General features: G+C 35.4%; 5 protein-coding genes across 7 annotated transcripts in view; 1 reads left to right on the forward strand and 4 right to left on the reverse strand.

Moving 5' to 3' along the window:
- Positions 1-3,480, forward strand: part of LOC132190111 (MICOS complex subunit MIC10) — a 9,635-nt gene extending 6,155 nt beyond the window's left edge. The window contains exons 2-4 of one of the 2 annotated variants that reach the window (XM_059605000.1): positions 1,948-2,090; positions 2,197-2,253; positions 3,237-3,480. In XM_059605000.1, the coding sequence (XP_059460983.1) occupies positions 1,948-2,090; positions 2,197-2,253; positions 3,237-3,251 (215 nt within the window). In that variant the 3' untranslated portion in view covers positions 3,252-3,480. The remainder of the gene's footprint in view (positions 1-1,947; positions 2,091-2,196; positions 2,254-3,236) is intronic. The other variant, XM_059605002.1, reaches the window with a different exon arrangement.
- Positions 3,481-6,375: 2,895 nt separating this feature from the next.
- On the reverse strand, positions 6,376-9,178 carry LOC132190209 (putative pentatricopeptide repeat-containing protein At1g31840). Its single transcript, XM_059605126.1, has one exon. It carries the CDS (start codon positions 9,058-9,060, stop codon positions 6,553-6,555), a length of 2,508 nt encoding a protein of 835 aa, XP_059461109.1. The 5' UTR covers positions 9,061-9,178; the 3' UTR covers positions 6,376-6,552.
- A 1,093-nt stretch (positions 9,179-10,271) lies between these two features.
- Positions 10,272-13,157, reverse strand: LOC132189698 (uncharacterized). 2 transcript variants are annotated; one of them, XM_059604469.1, is made up of 3 exons: positions 12,958-13,157; positions 11,408-11,702; positions 10,272-10,985 (listed from the first exon to the last, which is right to left on the reverse strand). In XM_059604469.1, exons 1-3 carry the CDS (start codon positions 13,139-13,141, stop codon positions 10,457-10,459), a joined length of 1,008 nt encoding a protein of 335 aa, XP_059460452.1. In that variant the 5' UTR covers positions 13,142-13,157; the 3' UTR covers positions 10,272-10,456. The 2 variants fall into 2 exon arrangements, with proteins under 2 accessions (XP_059460452.1, XP_059460453.1); XM_059604470.1 differs by having other exon boundaries at positions 11,408-11,691; positions 12,958-13,143.
- An 845-nt stretch (positions 13,158-14,002) lies between these two features.
- Positions 14,003-19,153, reverse strand: LOC132189000 (uncharacterized). Its single transcript, XM_059603463.1, has 7 exons — positions 18,772-19,153; positions 18,317-18,385; positions 17,658-17,777; positions 17,503-17,577; positions 17,159-17,293; positions 14,750-14,891; positions 14,003-14,528 (listed from the first exon to the last, which is right to left on the reverse strand). Exons 1-7 carry the CDS (start codon positions 19,006-19,008, stop codon positions 14,368-14,370), a joined length of 939 nt encoding a protein of 312 aa, XP_059459446.1. The 5' UTR covers positions 19,009-19,153; the 3' UTR covers positions 14,003-14,367.
- Positions 19,154-20,267: 1,114 nt separating this feature from the next.
- LOC132189717 (thymidylate kinase-like) lies at positions 20,268-23,728 on the reverse strand. The gene is made up of 7 exons (XM_059604494.1): positions 23,563-23,728; positions 23,336-23,401; positions 22,634-22,990; positions 22,296-22,407; positions 22,148-22,207; positions 21,303-21,407; positions 20,268-20,662 (listed from the first exon to the last, which is right to left on the reverse strand). Exons 2-7 carry the CDS (start codon positions 23,368-23,370, stop codon positions 20,546-20,548), a joined length of 786 nt encoding a protein of 261 aa, XP_059460477.1. The 5' UTR covers positions 23,371-23,401; positions 23,563-23,728; the 3' UTR covers positions 20,268-20,545.
- Positions 23,729-24,513: the final 785 nt, after the last annotated feature.

The following is a 24,513-nucleotide window of genomic DNA, read 5'->3' on the forward strand; positions in this document are numbered from 1 at the left end:
CGGAAGTTTCCCTACACGGAACAGGGTAAGTCACTGGCTTTTCACCAGAGGGGTGTGGCCCCAAGGAGGAGGTAGCACCTGGTGGGTTTCGAACCTGAGACCACTGAGGAGCAAACTCAGAGCCCCAGGCTTTACTCCCTAACCACCAAGCCAACCCCTTGGGGTTTCCTTTGGTTCTTATTTTTGGAGAACATGCGCATAAGGCATGGTAAATCTTCAACCCTACGTGGGCTAGTAGGAGGCCTATCGGCTTCAGTGCTGGTAATCAATTTTCAAGTAGGAGTAGGTAATGTAGTTTCTTATGTAGGAAGGGCTGCAAGAATGAAAAGCCTCGGGGCTCATTTAGCAGCCCTTTTTAGGGTGGCCTTTTAACAAACAACTCAAAACACAAGTACTCACAAAACACTCAAAACTACTTTTACCTTTATGTCACATCACAACCAAATGCCAATGCTAGATGATATTCGGTGGTGTTGTGACATGTTTTTCTGTATTTACTTGGTCAGACAGCTCCACTATGCGCTCTTTCTTAGATGGCCATTCATTGCTGTTTGTTGTTGTTGTTACTGTTGTAACAGTAGCTGTTGTTTCTTTTCCTTAACTTGTATGCCACCCCTCTTCCTCTAGAGCCCGCATCCCTGTTGCTACCAATTTTGTTCTTTCAGCTTAATACTAGTGGCAGTTAAGGCTACAGTAAGCAACTCTATGACAAGGCAGACAATTTTAAAAAGTGTTATGAGTTCATTTTCTATTTCATGTTTGGTTGAATGTAAAGTTAAGACAAAGCTATTTACGCATTCAAGATCATCTCTTTGTTGCAATATTTTTTATTTGTTGTCATCGAGTGCAGGTATGCTTTCTATTAAATAATCTCCTTGGAGTGCTTCTGATTTTTTGATTCCTATGTACTGCATCTCTTTTCCAACTTTTCTTTTTTGGCTGGTAAAAAAAAAATGCTGGGGGAATGGACTTTATTAGGAAATCTTCATTTACAGCCATTCAAGCTAGTTGGGTTGCATTATTGTATGTAGTATTTAGGCCAGCCCAATCGAATTATACTGGGATTTCTCAGTCTTAGATTTATGATGCAGCAAGGAGAACTTAGATTTAGATTATATCAGATATGAACCAGCCAAAGATGCCACTTTTCAAGCAAATTGACACTTACAAAAGGGTTTAAGAAGAAATCACAGCAATAAACAAAATTATAACAAAGAGAAGAATATAAGATTGAAGTTGGAACAAGAAAATATCAATTTCTAGGCTCCAAAGAGTTTAAGAACTCAGATCTAGGATTTTATATATTAGAGAAGAAAAGGCTGCCTAAAAAGACTCAAAAGAGGCTATTTATAATAGCCTTTAGTAGCCCTAAAATCCAGCGCTTCATCTTTCACAGAACAAATAAATCTTAACCTTCCAACTTCACTAAAAGTAACATGCTAGTCAAGTGACCTTTTGAAAATACATACAACATAATAATAAAGAGTATGAGATAATAATAAAGGACTGGTCTTGAGATAGCTAAGGGACTAGATAAAATAGACAAGGGGGCCTTATTTGCTTTGGGCTTAGATACTCTTGCATCAATTTAAAATCGTTGTAAATTCATGTATTAAATTTTCCAAATTAAAATCTGTGGTCTAAAATGCAAAATCTGAAAAAGCATGAGGGGATTCTGAATATTTTCCCTGTAGCTAATGATTTGTAAGCAATTGAAGGCATGACCCTTTGTTATTTCTATGGCTTGTCTCATTGGCATTGAACTTCAAATGCATGTTTAATCACGATAGCATTATGCATAAAATGTTTGTATTCATTGTTCATCTATGATCTTGCTAGAGGCTTCTATCCTTGGCATAGATGATATCAATGTCTTGGCACTGTTCATTGTGTTTTCCCCACTCAAATTGATAATCTTGATCAATGTATTCTGATTTGTTATGCTAGGGAGTCCTGTTACTCGCTGGGCATCTGTTGCTTTTGGTGCTGGCGTGGGCATTGGATCTGCGTACACAGACTGTTCTCGTTTATTTGATGGATCTCCTGCAAAGTTAGCAACTCCTGAGATCACAGAGACTCCTGCTCACCAGGTAGGACTTATGTTTTTTACTAACAGAAATTTCCTGTTTGGTAGACATTTCCGTTCGAAAATAATAAATAGATAATTTATGTGAGGATTGCGACATTGCAATTTAGGTTTCATCAAGTGATTTGTTGGCAGCTCCTGAGATCACAGATACTCCTTCTCCTCAGGTAGGACTTATGTTTTTTACCAACAGAAATTTCCTGGTTGGTAGACATTTCCTTTCGAAAATAATAAATAGATAAAATTATTTGAGGATTGTAACATCGCAATTTAGGTTTCATCAAGTGATTTGTGGGTGAAGAGTTAATGCGGTCTGTTTTTGAAGCTTAGGCTGTTAAATAGGTGAAAAGTGGTCATAAGAACAGCAAACTATAACTTAATTGAATGTAAAAGAGTTGAGAGTAGTTTGGGATCGCTCAAATCTAGAAATATTACCTGGGTACTGCTCTAATTAGCACTTTCAAGATTACTGGAAGCAAGACTATGAAAGTTATAGGCTTGCAGAAGTTATCCTCCAAACAAATTTATGGGCATCTCGAAGTTAGAAATTGATTAGAATCTAATAAACACGGTGAAAGTAGCTAAGTTTTTTAAAACAGGATAGACAAGCAACATGCTGCTGGGAACTAAATTTGGGATGAGACTTTTGTAAATTTCATAGTATCTTTTGATTGGGGGTTAACTACTTGATTCAAAGCTTAGAGAAAGCCTTGCAATTGACCCCAAAGTTCATGGTGGGAAAGAGCAATTTACCCTTTATATTGTATTGTTTTTTATTCATTTTTATTAAATCCCTACCTTCTATTATGACATGATATGTGTATCCGAACATAATTGAGAAATTTTGGACATAACAGTAAGGAAAGAGGAAATATATCAATCAAGGGAAATCTTGGTGTGGGGACAAACTTACATTGATGCGGTTAATGCCATGCACGTTATTAACTGATGCAGAATTTAAGCTTTCTAGTGTTTTTTTTTTTTGGTAATATATATGAAGTAGGGCTTGCTCACTCAGTAAATGACGCGGGATCAGTAGTTAATTATATACTACCTTTAATGCTATTACTTCATTATTGTTTTGCACGCATCATATGCCATCTCAAAGAAGAAATTGTATGCTTATTAGGATTTTTTCCCCTCCTTTCAGGGTGCCCAGGACTGAGAATTGATTCTCTCCAAGTTACTCCCAAGTTGGCTGGGCAAAATCAGAGTTTTCTTGAGATTTGTGGTTTTTTTTCACAACAATGGCGTAGTACAAACATTGTTCTTGATGGATAAATGATAACCTGGTGTAGTCAAATTCAAGTGTCTTTTGTTTTGTAATCCTATTTTCTTGAGAGGAATTTACTTTGGGTAAGAAAAGGAAGAAATAATTGCTTTTGTTGCAGTGTTGCATTTGGTGTTTCATCCATCTACTATTGAAATAGAGGCCGAGGCGGCTGAAAGATGAAATTGTCCCGGACAAACATGTTTTAATTACTTTCACTTGCATTCATTCTGTTTCAAGGAATGTGTATTAGAATTGGGAAAATGTGTATTATAACTTTTACTATATTCCTTACAAACTAACTTGGCAATTTATAATTGGTGAAAGATTTGTCTTAGGTGTTGTAAAAAAAAAAAATTACAGGAGACGTGCTGTGGTTTTTTCAATAGTCCAAATTTAATTCCAAGTTTTTCATGAAAAAGAGAGTTGAGTTAAATCTAGATTTTTGAAAAAACTACAAGGGATCTCCTCTAGTGTTTTTTTACACCATTTAAGCCATAAGCCAAATCCGTGAAGGATTGGATTGTGTGTCACTTGGTGAAATGATTAAGAGTGTATAGTTAACAAGTTAACAACTAATTAATTAAATTAACAAGTCAAATTTTTTTCTTAATAATTTTAACAGCCATGGACTATTACACCAATTTGTAAGAAATTTTATTTTGCAACACCTTTTACCCATGCCTTAATACTATGAAATTTATCATCAAATTGATGTTCCATTAACATTTAAATACAAATACAGGCTATGCACAAGCACCTTCATAATCTTTAAGTGGATATCTTTTCACAGCTCATATAAAAGTCTCCATTCTGAAGGCAAATGATACCTCAATTATCCAAGAACTGCTGGCAGGGACAAAGTGAAAAATCTCCCACTATTCACTTGATGGAGTATTGCAGATAACATGAAACCCCAACACTCCTATTGGTCAAATGATAGAAAATTGGATTACCTGAAGGTTTTTGAAGTAACAGGCTCCTTAATGTATATAAACCTCCAGAACTTCTATAACCTCTTTCTTCCTCGGGATGCCCAATAACAAAATTAAACTAATATTTGTGTTCTTCACTGATAATCTATCAAAGCGAAATGCTATCCATTACCTGATTTTTTTAAATCAGATGAATACTGAACCATCTTCTCTTTCAACCTGAGATGCAAAAGAAGAAGGGTAGATTATGAGATGGTTTATTAATTTGCAGTGGAGAAAATGCAAGAGCTAGAAATGGAATAATGCATAAAAAAAAAAAAGGGAGTAGCAACAGTCCGCTTTGGATGATTACAAACACAGCAGATTTGACTAAACTTGGCAAATTCAGAATAAGCTTATTCTTTCACTAGAAGTTCTGCAAGCAATAGATGAAAGTAACAATTCTAAACAAAATTATGGAAAGATCAACTTTAAAAAAGTCCTTCAAACCACTTGGATGCCTGAGTTGTATTACATTTTTTTTTTTTTTTTTTTTTTAAAAAAAAAAAGGATATTAAATATACGTTACAAATGTTGCTTGTGCTTTTAATAGGAGCAAAAAAAAAAAAAAAGATTGAATTATATGCACATTGCCAATTTAGCAGCAAAAGTGAGAAAAGCCAGCGACTTCTTTTATACGATTTGGGCATGTTGTGCCAGTAGCATCAAACAAAGTACATGTTGAATACCACTGTGGAGATAGAAACAAAGCTGATGAGTTTATCAAGATAGTTACCGTTGGATGAGCTTGCTACTGACAAATCCAACTTGTCAACAAGACCAATGAACTTTAACACCATCATGGCAGCATGAGAAAAGTTATAGGATCATGAAACAGTTATGGTGCTCTTATCATTCATTGCGAACAGAACCAAGCCTAAAAAACAAACTACTATATACTTGTTTTATACGGGAGAAAGGCGTCTGTTTGCAGCACGACAGAAGTTATTGACTGTTAAATTAAAGAACAAAGGTTCTGGAGAAGTATATCAAGGGAATGATAAAGATGACCTCATATATATTACCCATCCTTCATTTTACGTTTTGCATATGGCCATTCAATTCTCTAAGATATACATACTCTTGATTACATCACGTCATCAGTCGTTTTCATTGACAATTATCAATGTCAGCCAATTCTCAACTTTCCATCTTTCCCTTCAGAGTTTACCAGGCCTCCAAGCTTCTTGAATTATGTCTTGCTGCCTTAGTTCAGAAAGGAAAAAGAAATAGTAGAACTGGTCAAGAAGCAACCTATCACAAAATATTGCTCAATACTAAGCAAGATATGGTCAAAAAAAGCACAGGGCTCATTCAGACCTCATCAGCTTGTTACCATTTTTAACCCAGTCTGGCTCCAGCCTGAACTCCAATAGCTTTCAGAACTAACGAAACCAACCTACTATCAATGAATATATGTGTCCTTTATCTCAGAGAATATAAACAAAAATGCATTGTGGTTTTAAATGGAACTAAAAGAGGACTAACTTCCCTGATTTGAATCAAGATTATAAATCAGTTAAAATAAAAGAAAGAAAGAAAATTACGCATTACTTATGTATACTAGTACCTGCTCTAGGTATGTATTAGGACCCTTGCCATATCTAGTATTAAACAAACTCAAAGTTATTGATGTCAACTTTTGTTACTTATATCCAAGAGACCTCAAGACTATGATAATGATATAGTGGTTCCAAGTAGGACAAGTTTGGCAAACCATCCACTACTCTTTGGAGAATGACCAGTACCACCAGTTTCCCCAACAATAGTCCTGAAGTTACATGTTACCATGAAGCGAAATGTCATGAGGCGGAGGTCATTGGTTTAAACCTACCTATTCCCCGTCCCTTGGAGCCACTCAGTAATTTTCTTTTAGAAAAAAAAAAAAAAAAAAAAAAAAACGTTAGTTTTTGAAAGTGGACTAGCTAAACTGCCTACATGCTAAAGAGTCTTAAGGTATCTGTGCATTGTAATGACATACAATCTTGGAAGCTGTTTACAATTTATCACAAGAATCCAAATATAAATATTTACACTTGCTTCAATGGAATTGTATATATTTCTATTAACAGGTTCAAAAGGAACTTAGCAAATAATTGTAATGCAGACATAACGATTACCAAGTAGGTGGTACTCGATAAACAAATAGTGACCATGGTTACACCAACAGGAGACTGTCATAGAAGAGATCTTATCTGCATATCCAGTGGCTGAGTTCAAAACTAATTTGATTGCCCGTTTTGAGGAAAATGCTCTGCAATTGTTCTCTGTATGAAATCATCTGGCTTGATGCCGTTTATTAACATACGTTCATACAACATCATGGCTTCAGCTATTCTTCCAACCTTGCAGTAACCACGAATTAAAATTCCATATGCTATAATATCAGGCACCAAACACCTGTTAATAGCACAATAAAATGCACGCAATGCTTCCTCCACTAGTCCCCTTTTGCAGAGACCATCAATGAGGACGCTGTAACTAACAATATTTGGAGAGACGTTTCTAAGCATCTCTTCATGAAGCTCAAAGGCACTTTTAATGTTTTGAGATTTAAAGTAGCCATCTATTAAGCAACTGTATGTGACCACATTAGGTTCTGGACCCTTTTCCAACATTTTGTCGAACATCAGCATCGCATCGGTCATTCTACCTTCTTTACAGAAAGCATCAATAAGTATCGTAAAAGTAATGGCATTAGGTTCAGTTTTTCCACATGTCAGCTTTCCAAAAAGTTGAACTGCCTCGTCCAACTTTTTCAAAGAGCAAAATCCACAGATCATTGTGTTGTATGTTACAATATCCGGTTCTGGTCCTCTTTGGTTAAGTTTACCAAAGAGTTCCAGTGCAGCTTCCGCATGACTTTCCTTGAAAAGCATATTAATGAGGACGTTATATATGGCAATATCGGGAATTACACCATTCCTCAGCATCATCTCAAAAATCCGCAATCCACCAAATGTGTTTTTCTGCCTGCAGAAACCATCAATTAGGGTGCAGTATGTTACAACATCCGGCGAGAAACCCCTCTTTAACATTTGGAAGAAGACAAGCAATGCATCATTCATTCTTCCTAGCTCAGTAATCCCTCTAATGAGCACAGTATGAGTCACTACATCAGGTTTTATATTATACATCTCCATTTGCATGTACATCTTCAAACCATCCTTTAGTCTTTTTAATCTACACCAGCCATCAATCAACGTGTTAAAAGTAAAGACATTAGGTTTTAACACCCCATACATAGCCTGAAAGAAGAACCTAAGAGCATCAGCCATCAGCCCTTTTTTGCAAAGACCATTAATTAGCACACTATAAACAATAGCATCAGGTTCATAGCCATTCTTTTTCATACTCTCATACAGACAAAACCCATCTCTCAAATTTCCCGATTTGCATAATCCATCAATTAAACTAGAAAAAGTCAAAACAGTTGGCTCAAAGCCACACTTCACCATCTGACCGAACACCCCAGAAGCCTCCACATTCTTACCATTCTGACACAACCCATTAATAAGAATGCTATAAGTAACCGTGTTTGGTGATATCCCCTCCTTCACCATTCTTCTATAGATCTCAACTACCTTCCCCAAATCTCCAAATCTCACATATGCATTCATAATGGAGCTGAAAACCACCACATCCAACTTAATACCTCTATCTAATGCCACCGAGAGAAGCAGGCATCCCTCCTTCAATTTCCCTACCCTCAAAAGACCATCAATTAAAATACTATAGATAACTAAATCAGGAATAACACCCCTCTCTACCATAAGCTTATAAAGTCTAAATGCCTCTTCCAATCTTTCCTCTTTACAATAAGCATTGATCAACGTGCTATATGTTATCACATTTGGCTCCGGACCAACCATTAGTATCACATCAAAGAAATCAAAAGCAACTCCTACTTTCTTTTCATTACAAAGACCCCTTAAAATCTTGTTACAAGCAATAATATCATGCACAAAGCCTCTCCCCATGACCACCCGATGAAAATTCAAACCCTTTTCAATGTCACCCTTCTTTAAAAAACCACCAATAACAAACTCATACACACGAAAACATTGTTCTCTCAATGCCTTACACATTTCTCCATAGATATCAATAATCAAATCAATACGATTCAAATCAATCAAACAACTCAACATTCCAAACAACACAGAAGGCGGCACTGGAATTCCCATTTTCAACATACAATTAAATGTCTTGACCGACTGATCAAACATCCCATGTCGACAATAACTCTCGACCAAAAACCCATAAACGGTACTGAAATTCGGACCATAACTCCGAAAACCACCATGAAACGCATCAACAATGCCCAAATCGTTGCCAAAACGCTCGAGCATTTCATCGAACACCTGTCTAGCGTGACCGAAAATTCGGTGAGAGAGCAGGACATGGACAAGGCCACTGTATGATTGCAAAGTGTGGCGAGAGCCCAGCGAGTTCTTGGACCATTCGAAGAATTGAATAGCGGAATTGGGTTTGGATTGGAGGACAATGAGGATGGGCTCGACGTGGTTGGGTTGAAATTTGGAGACGAGGGTAGGGTCTAAGAGTTGGAGGTTCTCTTGGAGAAACGCTTTGGAGATGTGGCGGATTAGGTTCTTTCCAGAAGATCCAGAGAGCGTTGAGAAGTAATAGTTGTTGACAGAAGAAGAAGATGATGAAACTACAGAGGAGCAAAGTTTGAGTACCTTCGAAGAGATTGAAGAGCAAAAGAACATGCTTTTCAGTGTCAATGGCGGAACTTGGCGCTTTAGCCGAGAGCATCTTTTAGTAAATTAACCAGAAGTTTCTCTCAGAGTTTGACGGCGCTGAGAAAATTTCCGCGGGAAAATCTGATGATTTCCGGAATTAACGGCTCTGAGTAAATAGTCGTAAACACTCTTTATTGGCTGCCATTATTTAACAAAAAGATACATGGTTATTTTTTTTTTTTACATGTTCGCACACGAGGAAAAGGAAAATTCAAACTAATGACCTCCGTTTTATGAAGAGTAATCTCCAGCTAATTGAACTATCTTTTAAGGACAATATACATGATTATTTGACTTTGTTTTTCTCTCCCCTTTTACTTCACTCTATTAAACTTAGCATCTATTTCAGATTTAATTTATTAAATTTACATTACAACATGTAACTCTCACATGCATTTTTAAAATATATGCTCTCCAAATAGAGATTAATAAACTAAATTAAAAGAATTTTTTCCAACCAATTTAGTAGAAAAGTTTATTATACTTATATTGTTTTTATTGTAAGTTATCTATTTTAAATATTAAACTTTTAAATTTATATCTTTGTACACTGATATTTGTTAAAGTTCTAAATTTTTATGATGACTAAGAGAACAAAAAATAAAATAAAAACAAAAACAAAAACAAAACAAAACAATTATAATGTATGGTATTATAAGTTGTTTCTCTAAGATGAAGTTAAGTTCCATTGGTGACTTTTTATTTGCCTGAACAAAGCTCCTTCTGTGGAAATTAGCCCAAATTCAATCCACCAAAAGTAAGTCAACTATACCTAATATGAGATACAATTATACAACCTAGTCCAAACTCAATATTTAACAATCAAATTTAAAACAAGTTAGGGATTTCGAGGACCAAATTGAAACCTATTTTATACTTGTAGACTAAAAAGTTGTAGAGTAGTAGTGTTACAACTTGGGGGAGTTGGTATGGGTTTGTATCATACTCAGCTAGACTTGGACCAAATGCAAATTTTCTCTAATCTAATCTATTAAACTGACATATGTCATTTGAGTACAAGACATTTGTCATTAGAGCATGTGAGAATTTTTAATAAGATTGACAGAGCCTGTGATAGCTATTCTTAGAACATGTAATTCTCACAAGAATTAAGTGTTCCAAGAACAGATGTCAATTTAATAAGACGAATTAAAAATACATGTGAAAATCGCATCCTCAAAGGACAAAGCCAATTTAGAGATTGAGTTGGTTTGTTCTTTTAAACTTACAACAAGAGCAAGCTTTTGATTACAGAATGATATAGAATACAAGCTATCATTACCATCGGCTGAAAGCCTGCGCAATAGCATTAGCCTCAGCTGTAAAGATAGATACACATGAGATATATAAAGCAAACAAGCATTCAGTTGTTTACAACCAAGCCATCATGCAGAAAATTTCTCAGGATGTTGAAAGCCTGTTCTGCATCTCCATCTTCTTCAGGAGACTGAGGCCTGTGGGCAAAGCCATGGCCTCTTTCCCTGAAATGAACTACCCTAGCTCCCTTTCCTACCCTCTTCTCCACATCCTTTAAGACACTAACTGGACAAAGTGGATCAGTGTCCCCTGAGATAAACAATACAGGAACATTTATTTTAGAAGCTATAGATGGGTCCATCCTGGTGCCATAAAATGAGGCCCCAATGCCAAAAGAAGCACCCTGGTCTTGTGCTAGCACCTCAATCACTCGGCCTCCTCCAAAGCAGAAACCAATTATGCCAAGCTTCTTTGAGATTCCTGCAGCCACAAATTCATCAACCATCCATTTTGTTGATGTTGCAATGTCCTTTGCGACCCTCTGGGTGTCTTGTTTGGCAATCCATTGTTCAAACATTGTCTTTGGCCGGTCCTTAGCCCACGGATCTCCACGAAATAAGTCTGGAACTAGAACACTGCAGTTGTTGAACAAACAAACGAAAATTATAGCGGTTTGCAGAGTCTGTTCAACAAACAATAGCCCCTGTCACATAGCAGAATGATATCCGTTCGAATTTGCGATTTGAAAACGCGATTTTTAAAAATATAGTTAAGAGTTTGGTAAAATCATATTTGGCCTTTAAAATCACAGTTTATCAAATCGTGTGTCTTTTAAAAACACATCCCTTTGCTTACAATTTAAAAATGCAGATTTTTCTATGTTTTCAAACTGAATTTTTTTTTTTTTTTAATAAAAAGAAAAAAGGAAAAAAGGCACTCCCAAATAATATACTTTCCGCAATTTTGTTTAAAATCGTACTTTGGACGTGCAAAACCGCATGGTCAAACGGACTCAAAATGTCATGCAAATATGATAGTTCAAGGTTAAGCAACATACTTGTAACCATTGCAGGCAACACGATATGCAAACTCTCTCGTGGAAGAATCTTCAAACCCAAAAACATCAGACAAGAGCAGAATGCCAGTTCCATTATTATTTTTAACTGCCTTGAAGAGATAAGCATCGATGCTATCAGCACCCTCCCCTATTGAAAGTTCTATTCCCTTGACTAACTCACATGCCTCGTCATCTATGCCATCTTCCACTTTCAGTAGGCTACACGACACTTTTCTTGCTATATTCTCTGTAATTGATCTCCTCAAATTTAAATTGCATTTTCTCTGAACATAAACTGAAGCTTTACAGTCAAGAGTTGCAGACTTTTGCAAGATGCAGAAAATAAACAGTTACACTAGGAAAAATTCAAGACTGACCATAGTCCGATATCCACAAGATGTAAAAGTATACGATTTGCTACACACAGAACATAAAGAAGGAAATGAAGAAACACATTTGGCTATGAGCATTGTCAATTCCCATATAAATGTATTAATCATGCTACTGTCACCTAACTTGTGGCAGTCTCACATGCTTTAGCTTTCTTCTGTCCAGAAAACCCTTGAGAGCAGGGACAGAGCTAGGGGGCCAGGAGGGGCCATGGACCCCGGTTCTCAAATTTTCCCTTAAAATATATATAGGCCTGAAAGGTAGGCTTGCTCCAATCAAAATTAGGTTGGCCTTCATTTAGCAATTTTATAGAAACAAAAGAAAGATATGAAAGGGAAAAAAGATAGGCACAAATGGGATTGTAAATGTGCTCTCTTTTCTAGATCAAGTTTCTAGTACTGATTAAATCAGAAGACTTATCATAGCAGGATACAGTGGCACAGCACAAGCCAAAATTCCATCATAACTTCCAATTCAATCTAAACAAACCCATTAACTGGTGTCACTTTTAGGCCCTCTATATTCCCAGTCCAGCTAAGTTGGCTCTAGTTTATATTTGACTTAATATATGTTAGAAGCCGTAGAGAACCCAAGCCAAATCCAGAGTACAAGAATTTAGGAGGACAAGCTGTCACAAGCAGCTGGTGGCTATCCTAATCCAACAGGGACTACAACTCCAACGGCTAATCCAACAAAGACTACAACTTTATTTAAAGGAAGAATAGATGTCCATCTCCAAGAAGAGGTCAGATAAAGGCTTACAATAAATTAGTTAGGACTTACTTGTACTAATTGTACTCAAAGTGCAGAACTTTGCATATTTCAAGAAGCTAAATAATAACAACTCCTAATAGAGGAATTTTATCATACAATTGTGACCCATCAATCTATGTGTATAGATTACGAAATCAGTTAAATATATCTTCAGCAGAAACTAGTTCCACAAGCATGCCACTTGCAAGCACATGTTTGTATCTTTCCTAAAAAAGAACTTTGGGTCTAAAACTTCATCAAAACTACGAAACTTCATCAAGAAAAATTACAAGTGCCGTACTACCAAAAGAAAAAAAGTCCCAACACTTGAGCCACCAACACTATACAAAAGCACTCGAAAGATGATATAAACAAACATGAGTTAAAAGGAGTTATAGCGCACGTACTGAAGCAAATGCTGAGAAGGAGTGATATTGGCAACGAAGTGGGTCTTTGAGAGGCAAAAGGCTGCTGGTGCGGGAGCTCATTGAAGCATAGACCCAAGGGGTTCCCGTTGAGGCTAAACCCATCTCTGTCACCCGCCAGAAATAGATATCTTCTTTCTCTTCCTCCAACGGAAGCCAGCCCCATGTTATAATTTGGTGGAGATAGGACCCACATTTTGCACTCCACAAAAGATATTTATGGTAATATATATGGATATATATATTTATCTTTTTGGTTAAATAACTAAGGAGATGGGTGGTCTAAAAAATTCATATATTAATAAATTTACAATCAATTTTTGTATTTTGATGCTCAGGACGTGCCATCAAATCATTAATATATTAATTCCAAAAAAAAAAAAAATCATTAATATATTAATTTTATAAATAATACATTAATATGTATTGTGTTACATTTTAATATATATATATATATATATATATCGGTTAGTATTATTTGTTTGCGATATAATTAAATTGTTATCGGCTATATATATATATATATATATATATATATTGTATTCCATGTGGCAAACATTCGGATCCATCTCCAAGGAGCCTCTCCTAAAAAAGGTCACCCCCCTTCCCCCGAAAATAGATACACACATTTTCCGCTCACTTCCACTCTCTTTATTCAGTTTTTCTTTTAAGCCATTTAATGACTTAATTATTCATCGGAGGCTCATCCACTGGCCCCTACCATAACTGCTCTGATGGCTTTTCCTTTGTTTTTGCAGGATCCCATCACTTAGAATCACATTATTAAAAATATGTAAGAATCACATTTTCTAAGAACAAATATGAGTCCAACAGATTGAATTAGAATAATTTCTTTCAACTCAATTTAAACGAAAATTTTGCATTTATTACTTATTACTTTTAATCTCTAATGGAAAGAATCACACCAATCTTTCCATTTATTACTTCTATTTTTTTCATGGCATGGATCCTTACCGAGGCTCATCCCAATCATACGCACCAATCTTTTCCATTCATTACTACCAGAGGAAAACTATGAAAATTGGGGAGGAAATGACAATTAAGGTAGTTAATAAGACATGCCAAACCAGTTTACCTTAGCCAACATTCTAAGCAATGCATTCAGGTAATCTTAAAGCTGCTCATAAAAGGAAAAAAAAAAAAAACCAGTAATTCTTACAATTAAAGGCATGTTGGCTACCAAAATAAACTGAATTACAGTACTCTCATGCCTCCTTTTTTTTTTTTTTTTTTCTTCTGTACAATATCATTGCAAGTAAAGGGAATGTTGTGACTACCAAAATCAACTGGGTCACAGTCCCCCCCGGGCCGCCCACCCCCAAAAAAATAGTTTTTGGAGGCAGAAGAAGCTGTAACATGAAGTTACATGGCTTATTGCATCTCTAATGATTGTATAGCAAGCTTGGCCGCAACCATGGAAATGTTCTCTTTAACTATTTCTAGGGAGGATTCAAGCCTTTGAAGCGTGTCTTTAAGATCCATGGCCCTTAGCTTCTGTCGTCGCAACTTCAGCAGTTCTGATTGAGTAGATCCTGTCAAAGTAGAAAATCCAGGTCACTCCAGAGGGAAGGCTTCATATGCTTCCAGCATATTAACACCAGTAATTGGTTTACTTGGTGCTTTGGCCTTCTAACAGCCTTAAAGAGTATAATATTCTAGTTTCTACTCAGTGTGCTGTCAAAGTTACAGAACTATGACTATTTCTCTTGTGAAATGCTAAAAAGAAAAGACAAATAGGTTGAAGACATTTTGCCTGTAATAGGTTGGAGAGCTGCAAAGGATACACGCTCATCTGCAGATGGAATGAAAGCTTCATCACACTCAAAGGATGGTTCCTTTTCAGCCCACAACAAAGAGTTTGTAATATGAGTCTGCAACAGTGCTTCATTGGGAGCCTATTGACATGAGATAGAAAGCAGACAACTCTTATACATCACAAAAATGGTAACTGCCGTTTCATTATTAAAATGTATTTGTTCACAATTTATCTAAAATAACACTACAAAAAAATGGTATTATTGATAATTTATCTACTACAATTAGCAACTCAGGACTTGTGCTATTGACAATAAAATGATGAGTAAGAAACGGAGATGATTATTTTACTAGCAGAAGATTCACCTCTCAAAAGGTCTAGCATGCAACAAGCAGACCATCTTTCCATGGTCATTGTCAGAAATGTTTTATGGTGAGAGAGGTATTATCTTTCAGGAGAAATTTAAAGTATTATGGAAATGAGAACTACACAGTTTGTGGTATATGCGGGACACAGCATCTGTGACTAGTGAATCAGTATCCTGATCAATACAATGAGAACATAAGATGGCCTCAGTATTATTTATTCATAAGCTTGTATCTTATTCTATTTATACTTACCAATTTCTTCAATAAAACCCGATTTACCCATCATACCATCTCATAACTACTGGCACCGCCACTAGACAGCCATTTTTAACAATTTTGATGAGTTTATAACTATTTAAGAATAATCTAGTTAACAATCATAAAAATTTACTTACCAAACAAATAACAATAATTTAATTAGTTGGATTCAAACAACATAATTTATGCCTATTATAAGAAGCCTCTCAATTATAACTTCCATTAGAAACTAAGGATTGGTACCATTATATCAATCCACCACCACATGTACCTCTACTGCAATGACTATCCCACAACGACTCCCTTTCTAGCCTGCTATCACTATCAGTCATTCAACCATCAGTATTAACTCAATCACAATAACACCACCACCATCACTTAGGTCACCATCATGGCCCCAACACCATTTTCAATTTGACCTCAATTATGGTCTTTGAAACACTATCATTTTACCACCACCACATAAATGATTACTATGGTGGGACATCAATGCAATGCATTCCATGTATGCTTCATCCAGTACTGAAATTGAGATTATTAGAGTTAGTTATAAATAGTTGGGTTATTTTTAAACATGTTAAGCTTTTAGGATAATCGGTTCTCCAAAATTGTATCAAAGACTTGTGTTCAAGAAATCTCCACTTGTTTTAATTTCTATTCAGATGTTTGTTTCTTTTGTGTTTCCATTTCCATTTTAGGGTCTACGTGCAGTTTTGTTTTGGGCTACATGTGAAGAGGGCTGTCAGTGTATGCTTGAAGTGCATTGTTGGCCAAATTCCTAACAGCTTAGCAAATTGTTGATTAACAAAATAATAATTATTTTACATAAGGCTCTATTTTCATTGTAACTTGAAAGGACCAGCAAGGCTCTGTAATAGCTCTTAAAGTACATTAGGCATCCAACAAGTACCTCTAATCACATCCCAGCAACCTGAAAGCAAGAACAAGGCACATGGTTTTCTCTAGGGAAACTGGTAATAGTACACAACTTCCTTCAGTTGAGGTAACTTTTGGAAGACATGGAGCTGTGAGAGTGTATCACAGGAAGAATTGAAATGTGATGTGGTACAGTTAAATTACACTGAGATGTGGCACATGTCCGAGAATTATATTACCCATTATTTTAAGATTTTTTTATATTTTTTATTTTATCAGAAAAGATGGATTTTAACAGAATTGATCTATGATAAAGTATTTTTACAAGTTACAGGATGTTCCCAGAAAGATCTGGTGTCATTCAAAAGATCTTAAGAATGAACTTAAATTTTCTGGAAGAAAAGATACCAACACTCCAAGAAAAGACATATAATCAACTTCAAGCAGAAAGTATAAGATCTCTAAGATAGCATCATGATCACACCCTATTGGTTGACTATTTAGGAGAAGCAAGAGTGCCATGTCAGACACCATCATAGCTCCCTACTACTGGTTCCAGATATTAAAGCAGTATTATCAGAAATCTGTTGCTATTCGTTGGATGGCAATAAGTCAGCCAAAGCCATGCTTCAGTTATCCAGGCAATTGTGTTAAGGATGTATCTTTCATGAATACTATACTCTTAACAGGATCATTCTTCAGCAAGAGAAAAAGAAAAAAAAAATTATGTACACTTTAAGTGCTTTTTTTCTTCTTCTCTGCTTTGTTCTTGTTCTCTACTTAAAGCCCCATTGGATTAAGGATAATTGTTTAAGCATTTCCTTGTACTTAAATGAGAATATGTCCATTGTACTTTTCTGTAAACACATGCATGTATGCACGCAAAACACAGAGACACAGATACCTTCAGTTTGATCTCCAAGCTATTCAAACTCTTGATAGCATCCCTTACTTCCATAACTTTTGAGCTTACTTTGCTTAAACTGCCATGTATCATGTCCTGCATCGGTATGACTTCGCCTATTATGTAAGGATCTGCCTGCATATATGATTGTAAACATAGAAATAAGAGAATATTAAAGTACAAATGTACAATCAAGTGAAAGAAGAGACTAATTAACACACACACACACACATTGGATCACAAAGCTAAACAGATTTTGAGACATTTAAACACATTACGAACATTAATCAATATACGTGTCAGTAGGAAGCTAAAATTTTGAGAACCTGAGCCTGTTTACCCACCTGAACGAATTTCAGAATCTTGATTCGACCAATGCCCCTTATAGAGACTAACGCTCCAACATCTAAGCGTTCAACCTACACAGAACTGAATCTTAATTTAGGTCATAATTTATATTAATTTTCAAGGCGAAAGCTCTCAAAATTTGGAAGCTTACGTTTTCTATAAGAACCAAACAACCATATCTAGCAGCAAATGATGCTTCGCCAGATGATTCACTAATTGCAATCGGATCCAACACAAAATGCACAAAAAGCTTCTTCTTTCTTAATAAAGACTGCAGCCAAAAATAAATAAATAAATAAGAGATTGATTACATGTATGGGGTTTAGGCTTATTTTCTTCTTATCAGTAGCAACATTTTATCATTAATCAATAACCAATATAAAGAAGCAAAATCTATGGATAAAAATTTCTCTCAAACAAAAGATAGATACTAAGATCAACCCTTTAAGCTTGCACCAAAACCATCAAGTCACATAGATTTATAGCCAAAACCTCCCACTATGGGAAGTAAACTTTATCATTTGATACCCCTTTGTTATGGATATGTATTAAATCCCACATTGGATAAGTGGACTGTTAAACCATTGCAAAAGTGTTGTCCCACATTGCTTATGTAATAGAATTTATAAGTAAAGTTTATCAAATTTATCAAAATTGTAATTATAACAAGTCCTTTGAAGTTAATAGCACAGATTTAATTAACCTCTTTCTAGACAGTGACATATGGAACATCAAATTTTGCTACCAAGAGTACACACAAATTCTTAAAAAAGAAAAAACAAAGATAATAAAAATATCAATACTCAGTACCTCATCAAGCAGAGATAAATATCTTGCTTCATATAAATGTAGCGTCTTCCTCTCAGATGGAACAAGAACCTGGCGTTACAAAATTAAAAAAAAAAAAAAAAATCATATGGTTAAAAAAAAAAATTAATAGTATATAAAATGGTTAAAATATTAATTAAATTATTTAATTCATGCTTAAGTTTTTGGGATACATGAAATGAGAACAGAGTCCTGGTAGGAGTACTTACAGAGTACTTTACCGCCATTGTAATTAAATATTTCTTAATTTTTATATAAACAGTGATTTAATAAAGATAAAAAGAAAATAAGCTTAAATTATATAATTAAATTTATAAAACGTTAACTAAGAACTCAATTATACAACCAAAATAAAATAACCACGAGTGTACAGTACATGCATTCCATGAAGAATAGCCACGTGTCTGTTTATCAAAAGAAGAAATAAACAAATAAACCTCGTTGATGTTAAAGGGAAGAAGAGGGAGCTGAAGAGAGCAGGCAATTCGGGGCACACAACGGCGTCGTTTCTTGAGACCAAGCCGGAGATTCCCCTCGACGTTGGTTCCTCTAGGAGAAGAATCAAAATGAAGAAAATGAGGGACGGAGCGGTGCGGGTTTCGTGTACGGAGCGAATCAGGGTCACGAATTCGGGTTCGGGTAACACTGCCGTTGAGGATAGCGGAGCAAGTCATGGAGACTGGTGGTTTCCAACGGTCCCGCTAGGCCACACCGTCTTTCTTTCTATCTCGCTTCGCTCTCTCTACTTGATAAACACGTGTGGGACTTTGACGAAAGACCCACGGATGCATGTTTGCTCAATTGCTCCTCTCCTCACACTAAGGTCCGGTTTGGGGTTTTCTATTATGAAAATGTGTTATTTAAAAAATAGAAATTTTAAAACGTGAAATTTTAAAATATAAATTTTAAAAAAATTGTAATTAAGTGTTTAGTATGGCGGCTTGAGTTTTTAAAAATGTATTCTCCTACATGTAATTTGAATATATATATATATATATATATATATAGTTATTTTTTTAAAATCGTACTCCTAAACAAAATATTTTTTACAATTTTGTTTCAAAATGAACATTCGACTTGCAAAATAGCAAGGTTAAACGAACTCTAAGCCTCTAAGTAAGGGACATCGAGATGGAGATTCATTGCAATAAGTTGTCCATATGAGAAGTTGTTTGGACTTCATCTGCTCAGGCAACTTGAATAATATAATAGGACAGCTCTATTACTTATAATCTAAATCCTCGCTAAGATTTGTTTGAATTAAATGCAATTCAACCAACCCGCCTCAAGTAAATAGGCCCAATATTCTGAGCAGCTTAGAATAAGTAAACTTCACAACTTTTCTCTATAGGACTGTTCAAATTAAGTGCAATTTGAACAATTAATTGGAGAAAATCCTTATTTCTAAGTAAGACTGTTTATTATGCAAGAACTAAGATTAGAAATTATAGCTTTCTAGAGATCTGTAAAATTTCTATCGTGTTTTTGACAAAATTCCCATGAAATATAGTAATTTAATCGCACCTAACGGATATAAGATTTGAGGATTTTATGCTAGACCTTATGCCAAAGCAATTCAAAGGAACAAAATAATGAATATTAAATCATCTATAAATTTTTATCAATGGAAAGAAAGTTGTAGTTTCGTGTTTTGTTCAAGCCATTTGAATTAAAGAACTGATTTCCAAATTAAAAGTAGAGGATTAATCTCGGCCGTTGATATGCGTACCAAGCACGATTACTTATAATTCAAGGTATTAGTGTTTTAAATTTTTAATCAGTAATCTACTCCTTACTCATTAGATAAAGGCATCTCTTGATACATTCTCCAATAAAAAATGTACATATAATTTAAGAAAAGGTGAAGTAGTCAAGATCATGGTTACTAACACAACGGGTTATATAACAAGGAAAATCAGAGGAAAAATAGCAGTCAAATGAAGAAAGAGTGTCATTTCTGAAAATGAAAGGTAAAAATCTGGCATTTCCCAAACCTCAAGAGAGTTGCTGTAATTGATCCTAACTATTTAGATACATAGACCTCAGTTTGTTAGAAGATGAGGCCTGAAACTGATTAAAAACACAACTAAATTTAAAACCATACCACGATGTTCAGAACTACTAAAACAAATCTGCAGAGATACATATGCAGAATCCCTTGTGTAAAGGGAAAAAATCACAAAAAAAGGAAAGAACAAAAAAGAGGAAGAATTAACTTGACCAGAGGTAGGAAAGGGGTTTGCCTTTCTGACATGTCATGACACAATCCAATACACTCTCTTGCAGGTGTTTCTCGATATCTTCTATGGGTTGGCAGGCATCAATTATCTGCAATCAAATGGGAATATACATGTTTATCTCAGCCCATAGCTGCTCCCCCCCTTTTTTCCGTCAATAAAAATATAAATTAAAGATGAAGAAAACTCCAAGAGTAAAATTGATGGGAATCAATGAACAACATAACTTAGATGGAGTAAGTGCTAAACCCAATATTCTAGCATTCTTTAATATATAGATTAAAGAAATGAAAAAAAGATAATGCAAAGTGAAAATCAATCAACAAAACTCTAGCTTAGCTGTGTTACCATCATGGAGTACAAGTGAGTTTGTTTTGGGCAACAAGTTTAAGAAAAGCAGAAATGTAATATAGAGCTATACTGCAAAACTAAACAGCTATTCCTGAAGAGTAATGTTATTTAGTAGACGATTGCCATACAACTAGATGTGATAGTGTAAATTAGCCCTTAGATAAGCACTCGTAAAAAAAAAAGACTAATTTTCATTATCACATCATCTCAATTGTATGACAGTCGTATAATAGTCTACTAAATAGCATTACTCAATGATGAATGGTTTTGTTCTAGGTCGTTGCAGGCGAGGGGCCTCCCACCAAAGAGCATCATAACCATGAACCAGAATATGCAGCTTCTCTATTTACAAAATATCACCGGATGAAACATAAAATTACCTTCCAGGAGGCATCATGGAGAGACTGATAGCAATGTGCAACTTTCCTCTGGAACTCGAGCTGCTCATATCTCTCAGCACCATATCCTCCTCTCTCGGCAGCTTTCTGAAGATTTTGGAAAGACTTCTCAGTCCTAGAAGTATGCAAGTCTTTGTACATGAATGTGTGTGCACACACTATAGAAGGGTATGAATTTATGGATGTAAGTATATAAAAGGGGCACATAAGTGCATCTCTGTGTGTATCAGGTTCATCTTCCAATAGTATTATACCTTAATGCAATGTCTATTACTTCATTAACAGAAGTACTATGCTATCTCTACAATTGCTAAGGCACATCAAGCACTATTTTAATATAAACCAACCATTCAGTACAGTCATTTCCTACAACATCATACAAATGCAAAACCAGTCTTTAACACAGTGGCCCAATGGATAGTCATCCAATTTCACAGAATCATAGAAGTCAGTTGATTTGGGTTCATAAATTCCTTGCATATAAGGGCACATAATCCATGTATTTTGGGACACATGCCCCTTTTCTTCAGAGGGGTGAGGTGGTATTGGCAGTCCATAATCTGTCTGCATTTATGAAGCACATTATTGCAAAAAGGGGCATGTGTCCCAAAATACAGATTAGACAAAAAAGAACACGTTGAAATCCTTTGAAGAAGTTAACCAGCTCTCAGGCAGGGACAATTTCATGCCTCAAACAACGTTTGAAGAAATCAAGCTACCTATAAAACTCAAAGAAAAACATGATGATAATATGGCTGAAGTCGTTGATGTTTACTTTCTTTAATTATAAGTTTATAACAATCAACATAATGGCAACTACAACTTACCTCTGGCTGTATGTCAAGATAAACTACCAGATCTGGAGCCGGCAACCCAATCTCTGGAGCCTGCAAAAAAACAAAAAGAAAAGACCTCATTCTTAAAAAGAAGATGAACATATGCTCCACTCAGGAACGGTCAGAACCATGTCTTCACCTTACACCATTCAATGTCAAGTCCTTTGGCAGACGAGAAAGCCACCCCAGAATAAGAATAACGGTCGACAATGAGGATGGTTCCTGTCTTCAGTTTAGTTTCCATCAATGATCTGTGTATGCATTACGGGTAAGTCCAACAACTGTAAAAGTCGTGCTTATGCACAATCACTAAATTTTTTGTCCCAATAATTAATGTTTCAAAGATTTTTTTTTTCTCTTATACGAAGAAATAGAACAAGCAAGGAACTACTATTAGAAGAAACAAGGAATTTCAGCTTATATACAAAATCTGTCAAACCAGAACACAGCATGCTGCATACAAATAACATAACGAACCTCTTCTCCCAACGATTAGCGCTAAAAAGAAGATGGATAGTGTGATCATCCAATTGTGAATTGTTGGAAAGGTATGAAGATATCATTTGCCCAACATTCGTACTTCTGTCAGGAAACCTCCATAATTCAGCCGAATGCCCCAGTCCCTCCAAGTATGTGAGTAGTCTACTAGACTGTGAGGTCTTCCCACTACGATCCAAGCCTTCTAGAACAATCAAGGCACCTCTTGACTCACTGTTGCCGCCATTTAGGATAGAATTGTGGGTATTTGCCATTCGTATCTGCCTAATTGGACACTTGTGAGGAAAGTTCAATCGAGATTTCAATAACCTTCCCAATGCTAATGCTCCAAAATTCCTTGAGAAAAAAAAACAATCTTTCCATTAAAGAGGCTTTAGATAATAGAAAAATAGCAGTACAATACTTCAGGAATCAAATTTTAAGTTTTTCATTTTGGGTATTTGAGAAAACAAAAACCTCCACTCAACCAAGCCTGATACACCTATTGGCCAAGAGGGTTTCTTGATTGTGCAAAAAAGTTAAAAAACCCGAAAACCCACGATTTGAAGTTGCATTTTCCTCTTTTATCCACTACATCTCAGCAACCAAACTGAGATTTAGCATGTCCAACTATATCCAACAAAATTAACTCAAATCAAGTAACAAAAAAGAAAATTAAAGTTACAGGTAAATGATTCTTACTTACAAAGCCCTGGAGAGTGTGAGATAGCAGACATGAATTATGTCATGTCCCTCCAAGCCTAGATACTGCAATCAAGAAACAAATGAATCAAACAACTTCAGATCCAACACAGTGAAAAATACTACGAATAAAATAACCTCTTAAAGAGACAGAAGAGGCATTCAGATGGTTGTGTCAATCAGCCAAACTTATCCACATGAGAGAGAGAGAGAGAGAGAGAGATTACCACACAGATTCCTTTGATTTTTCTTTTTCCTCTATTTTTCTGTTTTCCTGGTCTTTGGGTTTAGGGTAAGCACAAGTGTTTCAGACCCTTTTTCTTTCTGAAAAAGGGCGCGGCAAAGTTGCGCCCGTACCCGTCAGTCCTTCCATGTCGGGTACCCAAGAGTTCGTCCAGACCCGTACCCTAACTTTAATGGGTAAACCATGGATTATCCATTTTAACCATGAAGAGACCAGTTCAAATTATCCATTGACGCCGCCTTCCTATTATTAAATTTTAAAAGAAGTTTAAAAAAAGTGTCAGGAAGAAAAATAAATGAATTCAAAATTTTTTTTAAACTGAGATCGTAAATGATAAATAAGAGAGAGAAAATTGCATTTTTTTTTTAATTTTTAATTTCAGACAAAATATAGCAATTTAATTTAAACTTAAAAACTCTCAATTTAGCCCCCTTTTTTTTTTTCAAAGAAATCTTCAATATAGATAGCGGATAAAAAACATAGAGCATTTGCTCTAACAAAACAGTATCATAAATTTAATTTGGGATATTCTCCATCCAAATCTCATCTATGACATGCCGAACTACAGCTTTAGCCAATTCATATGCAGTTGCATTCCCTTCTCCTTAATATAGGCAATTTGCCACTCAATCATAGAAGATAGGATGTGCCTAATGTTAGCTACTAGTTGACCATAGCAAACTTAAAAAAATTTGCAATGTCATTTATACCATTAGGTTTTGGAGTTAAATTTAGGTAAAATTAACGTGAGAGAGTGCATATACAATTTAAATGTCTAAATAAATTTTTTGCTGACCCACTACCAACTCAGACAAATGGGGTATATGAAAAAACCGCAATTCACTGGAAAAACTAAAAAAAAATTGGAAATAAATGAATTGCTATTATTGTTAGAAATCATAATTTTATCTCATTACGAAGGCATAACAGTTAT

Source organism: Corylus avellana, chromosome ca8 (assembly GCF_901000735.1).
Source record: "Corylus avellana chromosome ca8, CavTom2PMs-1.0".
In the NCBI taxonomy this organism is placed as follows: domain Eukaryota; kingdom Viridiplantae; phylum Streptophyta; class Magnoliopsida; order Fagales; family Betulaceae; genus Corylus; species Corylus avellana.